The sequence below is a fragment of the Saccopteryx bilineata genome, chromosome 2 (genome assembly GCF_036850765.1).
Source record: "Saccopteryx bilineata isolate mSacBil1 chromosome 2, mSacBil1_pri_phased_curated, whole genome shotgun sequence".
NCBI lineage: Eukaryota > Metazoa > Chordata > Mammalia > Chiroptera > Emballonuridae > Saccopteryx > Saccopteryx bilineata.
In genome coordinates, this window is record NC_089491.1 from 370,534,747 (window position 1) to 370,542,625 (window position 7,879).

The 7,879-nt window shown below is 56.3% G+C and overlaps 1 protein-coding gene across 1 annotated transcript; it reads left to right on the top strand.

Annotated features, from left to right (window-relative positions):
• The first annotated feature begins 462 nt into the window (after nt 1–462).
• On the top strand, nt 463–7,651 carry C1QL1 (complement C1q like 1). Its single transcript, XM_066255386.1, has 2 exons — nt 463–1,300; nt 6,997–7,651. Exons 1-2 carry the CDS (start codon nt 704–706, stop codon nt 7,174–7,176), a joined length of 777 nt encoding a protein of 258 aa, XP_066111483.1. The 5' UTR covers nt 463–703; the 3' UTR covers nt 7,177–7,651.
• The last annotated feature ends 228 nt before the right edge of the window (nt 7,652–7,879 follow it).

Here is a 7,879-nt window from a genome sequence, read left to right on the forward strand (position 1 = left end):
CCTCTCGTCTCTTTCTGTCTCTCTCGGTTTTCCTCGTAACCGACCCTCGAGGCGTCTCCTCTCCCAGTCCCAGTCCTAGTTCCAGTCCCAGTCCCCCTTGACTCTCCCTAATTCTTCCGGTGGCCCTCTCTTCCATTCGCTCTTTGGTCTTTACTCTCCCCTTCCCTATGGGAACCTTTTCTCAGACTCTCGCCCTCTCCTCATCTCACTCCCTCAGACTCTCCAGGCTCTTATCCTCCCCTCCACAGTACCGTCCTCCTGCCCCGCCCCTCTAGATGGGCGGAGCCTTACCTCCCCCGGCCCAATTAGGCGACGGTCTCGGCTTCAGCCCCACCCATCGCGGGCGCTGAGTAGAGCGAGCGGGTGGAGCGGGGCGGGGCAGAGGGGGCGTTGGCCCCAAAGCCAGGAGGCGGGAGGAGTGAGGCTGGAGGCTGCGGCCGCCGCGTTCAGTCCGGCCGCGCAGCGGGAGGGAGGCGCGAGGCAGGACCCGGCGGCTGGGCTCGGCAGCGCATCCAGCGCAGCGCGGCGCCCCGGGTCCTGCCCGATGCCCGCAGCCCCGCGGGACCGCCCTTGAGCGCGGGCTCCTCGCCCGCGCCCCCCACCCGCCGGCACCATTGCCCCGACGGCGCGGCCGGGTGGCCCGGCGCTCCCCAGGCTCCGCGCCGGCCGGAAGACACTGCTGGCAGCCGCCGCAGGAGTGGTGATGCTGCTGGTGCTGGTGGTGCTCATCCCCGTGCTGGTGAGCTCGGGCGGCCCGGACGGCCACTATGAGATGCTGGGCACCTGCCGCATGGTGTGCGACCCCTACCCCGCGCGGGGCCCCGGCGCCGGCGCGCGGCCCGACGGCGGCGACGCCGTGAGCGAGCAGAGCGGCGCGCCCCCGCCCTCCACGCTGGTGCAGGGCCCCCAGGGGAAGCCGGGCCGCACCGGCAAGCCTGGGCCCCCCGGTCCTCCGGGGGACCCAGGTCCTCCGGGCCCTGTAGGGCCGCCCGGGGAGAAAGGTGAGCCGGGTAGGACCGGCCCTCCTGGGTTGCCGGGCGCGGGGGGCAGCGGCGCCATCAGCACCGCCACATACACCACTGTGCCGCGAGTGGCCTTCTACGCTGGCCTCAAGAACCCTCACGAGGGTTATGAAGTGCTCAAGTTCGATGACGTGGTCACCAACCTAGGCAACAACTACGACGCGACCAGCGGCAAGTTTACGTGCAACATCCCCGGAACCTACTTTTTCACCTACCACGTCCTCATGCGCGGCGGCGACGGCACCAGTATGTGGGCTGACCTCTGCAAGAACGGCCAGGTGGGCCCGGCGGGGGCACAGGGTTGGCCTGGGGCAGGGGACACAAGGAGCCCGGGGCATCTGGTTACCGGGTCCGAGCCCAGGTGAAAATCCTACAGCGGCGGGGCTTAAGACCTCGCATGCGGGGGACGGTCGGGGCTGGCTGGTTCCTCTAACTCCTCAATTCCTGGGCGCCAACTCCAAGGCGGACGCTGCCGGGCACCCGTGGCGTGGAAATGTGGAAGATAAATCACACTAGTGAGAGTGCATGGCTCCCGGGCGCGGACGGGCCCTTGGGGGCTTGGCCCTTGGGAAGCGGCATCTGAGATCTGGGAGTCTGGTTGACACCAGTGGGAGATTAAGGGCGGGCAGGGTGGGAAGAGGCAGCCTCGGCGCCTGCGGGCTCCCAGGTGCACGGTTTCGCGCGCGAGCCGGGAAAGCGAGCTGTAGATGTTTTGGGCACTAAAGCGAAGGCAGCCTGACGCGCAAAGCCTTCGCTGCAGTACATCCTCTTGCCCTTGGGAAGGGACCACTGGGCCGATCTGACACCCTTTGTAAAATCCAGGACTGCGAGCTTGGCACTGTGTTAGAGCTACCGATGCAAGAAGGTAGCCTGAGGGTATTGAGGGGGGGCGGTGAGTTTTTCCTCCTGAGACGGGCAAAGAGGTGGAAACTCTCTCCTTCTTGGTCTCCCAGCTGCAACTCCTGACTCCTGGAGCGTGGGAGAATCCTCTTCGTTCCCTGTCCCCATCCAGAGCAGGCAGGAGTCAAGCACACAGGGTTTTCGGTACAGGCACCTGCAGTGCATGGTGCTTTTCTTGGAACTGCTGCCCAGGACCAGTCTTGACCTAACCCTGCCCCAGGGCAACAGTTTTGCCCAACTCCCTTCCCTTTTGATACCCCTACCCTTCCCAGTGGCCTGGGGTCCTTGGAGATGATCAGGCCAAACATTTGGGGGGAAGAAGTGGACCTGCTCAGGCCAGAACTAAAGCTAGGCTAGTGGGAGTTGGGAAGGAATCTCCTGTGACCGAGGCCTAAGACTCTGTTGGAACCCCTCCCACTAGAGCACTGTCCTGAGGTAGACCCTGGGCTGGCAGTGGGAGTCGGCAAAAAGCTGGCGACCAAGTGCTTATAAGTAGTTACCCCACCCCCACCCTTTCTACCCACTGCCTGCTTCTCTCTCTGGTTTCTACCTCTCCCCTGCCTCTTTCTTCTATCTCTGTCTCTTGTGCCTCTCTCTGTGTCTACCAGACCTACCTGTCCCTTCCTGGGTTTCTGTCCTTCTCCAGGTTTAACCCCATCTCATCTTCTCTATTCTTTGGGTGTCTCTCTTGCACTTATGTTTGTTAGGCTTCCCATTGTCTCTCCTCTTTGTCCTTGGTTCCTGACCTAAAGGGAGGCCCCAGTATCCTTTGAGGGCTCATTCTGCAAACAGCTCCATGATTCCCTTTATTAATCACCAATAAGGGATGCAGCAATGTCACCTTCGTCAATGGAATTTCTTTTTTTTTTATCTATATATTTTTTTGTATTTTTCTGAAGTTGGAAATGGGGAGACAGTCAGACTCCCGCATGCGCCCAACTGGGATCTACCCAGCATGCCCAACAGGGGGTGATGCTCTGCCCATCTGGGGCGTCGCTCTGCCACAACCAGAACCATTCTAGCACCTGAGGCAGAGGCCACAGAGCCATCCTCAGCACCCGGGCCAACTTTGCTCCAATGGAGCCTTGGCTGCGGGAGGGGAAGAGAGAGACAGAGAGGAAGGAGAGGGGGAGGGGTGGAGAAGCAGATGGGCGCTTCTCCTGTGTGCTCTGGCCAAGAATCGAACCCGGGACTCCTGCACGCCAGGCCGATGCTCTACCACTGAGCCAACCGGCCAGGGGCCTGTCAATGGAATTTCTTCCTTTCCCAAAGGAAGTTTGGGCTGCACCAAGCTGAAATTTCAGAGGGCTGGGGGCTCAGCTTGCCTGGAGAGCCTAGGTCCACCAGTAAGACCTAGACCCTGAACCACCTCAGGAGATTGCAGCAAAGGCCCCAAGATAAGGCAAGAGGAGGCCCCAAAGATGGTGTATGCTTGGGGTAGGTGCACTTGCTTCAGTCACTGGGAGCTGAAACCGACTCAAAGCCTCTTCTTTTCCCTACAGCTGGGGCAGCTCATTGGCAGAGCCTGACAATGAGGTGAGACCACAGGCTAGTAGAATAAAGGAAGTGGCTTTGACTAGGAGTTTCAAAGACCCAGCATTTTAACAGTTATCCTGACCATTCCCTCCTCCCCCTCCAAAAAACAAGACAAATAGTGGGGCAGATGTCCCCTTCCCCGACATCCTTGGTGACCTCTCCTTCCAGATTATCCAAGAGACTCATTTAATCTCACTAATCATTCCACATAGGAGTTTTGAACCCCAATGAGGAGCCAGGTTTGGGACTTGTTTCCAGGGATTCAACCTGCTAGCCCTCCAGGACTTCATAGTCTGTGTAGGGGAGACAGTAGTAACCACACAATAATATGCCTTGGCGATTACTGGTATGGCATTAGAGGAGCACTGGGAGCCCACCTGGCAGTCCCTGTCCACAAATGTGTTGGCTAGAGGGAGTGATTCAGTAGAACCTGCCCTGGCTCAGACCAACCTGGTTGGGAGAGAGGATGGTGAACCTGGTACCCCAAGGTGAAGGGAAATGGCTAGAGAGAAAATAAAAAGGTCAAGTGTAGGGAACAGCTGCCTCAGAGGACATTCAAGTGAGCAGAGGAAAAGATGATGGGGCTGGGATAGATGGGAACAGAAGAGGGGAGCTTGCACTTCCCTTGCCTTCAAGACCAGGGGCAACCATGGGCTCTGTGCTTTTCTTCCTGGCTTCCTGACTGCTGAGGGGCTTCCAGAATTTCTTCAGGAAGGCAGGGCTGCATCTGAGTCCTGGCTCTTCCCTGGGCAAGATGGGGAGGAGGAGAGTCACCACCTTTCTACCTGGTGTGAGGCCCCCTGTCTTCCTTGTCTGAACCTCACTGGCCCTTCTCACCAGGGCTAACTCCAGGTCACTACTGCACAGCGTAATGGCACCAATCTCTGGTCATTAGCACATGGGGACATGAGGAGCCTGAGGAAGGGGCCCTAGGCTGTGGCTGGTACCCTGGGTGAGATGAGCTCCCTGAAGCTGTCTCTAAGATCCACATTTCAGGTGGGTCAAGGAGAATATGAAATTGATAAATTGGGCTGGAGGAGAGAGGGCTGTGTGGGGACAGGCTGGGGCCTATGGGAGGGTGAATATTATAAATGAGCATGGACTTACATAGGAGTCTGAGTGAGGTGAGAGGTCCTGGGCTATTAATTGAGAACTGTGATATAAAGACCTAACTGGAGATATGCCTCTTGCCTACTGGTGAGAGAAGGGCCTCCAGCTATCCTCCCTGGCCTGTACTGGCTTTCAGATAGCACGGTGTCTGGCACAGTAGGGACCCAGTAAAAGTATGTCCCCTGCAGGTGAGGCTAGCTGCCTATGGAAGGCACACCTATACATCCAAGACCCCAGCATTGACCTGGGGGCAAGGGCACAATTTCTGGTTTCTCCCCACTCCTTCCACACCACTGGACAGACCACTGCCTCAGTTTCCCTTCCTGGCAACCTGTGAAATGGTGATTCTATGACACCCCCTCTTGACAAGTCCCAGGCTTGCTTTCCTGATTCCATGGCAACCTCAATTCCCCAGACTTTCCTTTGGCCCCCAAGAGGAACTAGATGCCTCAACTCTTTCTAGTCTTGGACAGAGAATCGGGACCCCTGGGTTCCATTCCTGGATCCCTCGCCATCTAAGCACGGAAGGGCATAAAATCTCCCTGCCTCCTTGGATAATTAGGATAATCACAGCAACAATCATGGTGATGAATAAATAATAAACATAAGCATAACAGTTCTGATGCCTGTCACATCACCAGGAGATTCCTGATGACAGATGACTGTATTCTAATGAATTTTGCTATTAACAAGCACTGTTTAAATGAGTTAAGGCTAAATTAATCTGGGTAATAAAAATAATTGTTATTAGTAGTAATTTATTAACAAAGATAATGAAATGCATGTGTAATAATAAATACTATCAGGATTAAGGCCCAGGGAACAATACAAAAGTTGGCTGCTTGCTTTGAGCTCCTTTTTACTAGCTCAAAGCCCCAACAAGATTAAACATTTTTTTCTTCACCATCAAAAGGCTTTTATAAAGATGGCAGTGGTGAGGCAGCATCTTCTCATCTATTTTCTAAACAGAGAAACCAGCTTCTTAACAAACAAAGTCTCTCCCTTCATTTGATTTCCTCCAACCTTTCGGTGGACAATGAGTTTTCCCAGCTAAGTGCCCCAAACAGTTCCTTCCCAGGTTGGGGAAGAAAAGATTGGGGGGAGAGAAGATGGCTGGAAGGATCTGAGCTTTAAATGGCAGTCTGCATGTAAATATGTTGGGTCCTCCCAGCTTTGGCACAGCCGACCTGCAGCCCAGTTTCTGGCCCAGAACGATGGGCTCCTCTGCTTCGGGTTGGTCCAGCCCAGTCAGCCCTGGGGGAGCTGCTTTCAGAAAAGCAGAGGCATGGAGTGGGGCTCTTGAGGAGCCTGGCTGCGTGAACCCCACTCACTGTAGCCTCCCTCCAACACAAGCCAGCACCTTGGAGATGGCTCCTCTCTTCCCATTCACCACCCAGGATATCCAGGAGGTGTCCAGGTCCTGTGGTTCAGGCCTTGCCATCACCTCGGCTGTGGAGGAGGAATGCCTAGAGGGAATTTGTCCACCACCACCCACCCTCAATATCTTATGATTACAGTCAGAGTCAGCAAAGGTGACGGGGGCCGTCCTCAAACACTATGCTGGTATTCTCTTGCCTGGTTGTCCTACCTATTCCTCCATCAAAACAAGGACCAGCAAGGATATCAGATCAGACTGAGGATCACAGAAGGATATAAGGGCTCCCTTCTTCCCACCCACTTCCTTTCTGCCACCGTGGGCTAAGACAAGAGTCAGAAATCCTCTCTGAGTGGGGTAATAGTCACGGGTATGGCTACAGCTCCTTGGAGGCCAGTGTGCAGGTCCAATCTGAGCTTTGGAAGGGGAAATAATTACCAGTCCTTCCATCTCACTGCTCCGGGATGACAGACTTCAGAATGCACTCAGACAAGGAGTCCAAACATCAGGTCCTGGTACTGGAGTGGTTGCTTACCAGCAACCTGGCATTGATCTAGTTCCCTGACCTCTGGGGCCCAGGGGTACCCTGTGTCCTTCTGATATGAGAACAGGTGGATGTAACTGAAAAATAAGTTGTCATTATTACAATTAAAGCAGAGAGGAAGAAATGATGAGAGAGGTGGCTCTCTGTCCTTGAGGGTTCAGAAAAGTCCTCTCTGCAAGGAGGGAGTTCCAGGCTGGGCCATTCTGGGGGCATTGTTGAAGTTCTCAGCAGGCCAGGTGGTAAGACCTGGACAAGTTAAGGAAGCAGACTCCACCTTGACTCCCAATTCAGACCCACCTAAAACACATATTATGATTGGAAAGGGGGGTAGGGAGGATGGGAGAGAAGCAAGCTGAGAGCCCTGATGGGGCTGGAGGCGGGGCTTTTAAGGCTGTAACTGCCTTACATCTGACAGTTCCCCGCCCTACGTGTATGACCCCGCTTCTCTCCCTCCTCCCCCCCTACCCTCTTGCACACACCCCTACTCCCCTACCTCCAACCTCCCTTAGGTGCGGGCCAGCGCCATTGCCCAGGACGCAGACCAGAACTATGACTACGCCAGCAATAGCGTGATCCTGCACCTGGACGCGGGCGATGAGGTCTTCATCAAGCTCGATGGAGGCAAAGCGCATGGCGGCAACAGCAACAAATACAGCACGTTCTCCGGCTTCATCATCTACTCTGATTGAGTTCCCCGCACCCCTGAACACCCTCAGGGCTCTCCGTCCTGCCGGGCAAAGAATGACCCGTCCCCCCACCCATCTCTTCGCTGTCGAGCCTGCTGCCGGCCCTCCCCGGCTAAGACGCCCCGGCCCGTCTTCACTACAACCCGGGCCTCAGAGCTCGGCCAGTCGCGCCCCGTCCTAGTTCTGGAGAGGCAGACAATGTTGACCGCCCGCTCCGCCCCACCCCGTCCCGCACTGTATATTTGTACAATAGGACTGTTTATTGCCCACCCTTCCCGCCTGCCTGCCCAAGCCTGGGGACCAGTCTGGAAGAGTCGCTTCTTGACTCAGATGCATTGCCGTCCTGCTCCTGGCTGCAGGGTGACACCGCCTGGGGAAGGGGTGGGATGGGGTCTGGATAGCATAACAGCACCCCCAAAGCCTGACCCCCAGTCATGTCCCGTCTGACCAAAGCTAATAAAAACAGTTCCATCCTCTGGATTTTGGTCTGTGCCCTGGGGAGAAGTTGCAGAAGGGGATGATGATCCTGCCCCTCCCCCAGACTAGGAAGGGGTCTGCTGGAAGCTGCCGGTGGATCTGGGGGAAGCCGGGTGCCAGAGTCAGAGTTGCTCAGGAGGAAGTGGGCCAAGGGCCCAGTGCCCGCCATAGCCCAATTGGACTTGGTTGGGCAGCTGGAATGGGGAGCTGCTCAGTTATATCATCATCC

Bases quoted from the DNA above. Each gene is read 5' to 3' on its own strand.
- C1QL1 (XM_066255386.1), top strand. From the start codon at position 704: ATGCTGCTGGTGCTGGTGGTGCTCATCCCCGTGCTGGTGAGCTCGGGC. The intron at 1,301-6,996 runs GTGGGCCCGGCG...AACCTCCCTTAG, and splicing joins ACCTCTGCAAGAACGGCCAG to GTGCGGGCCAGCGCCATTGC.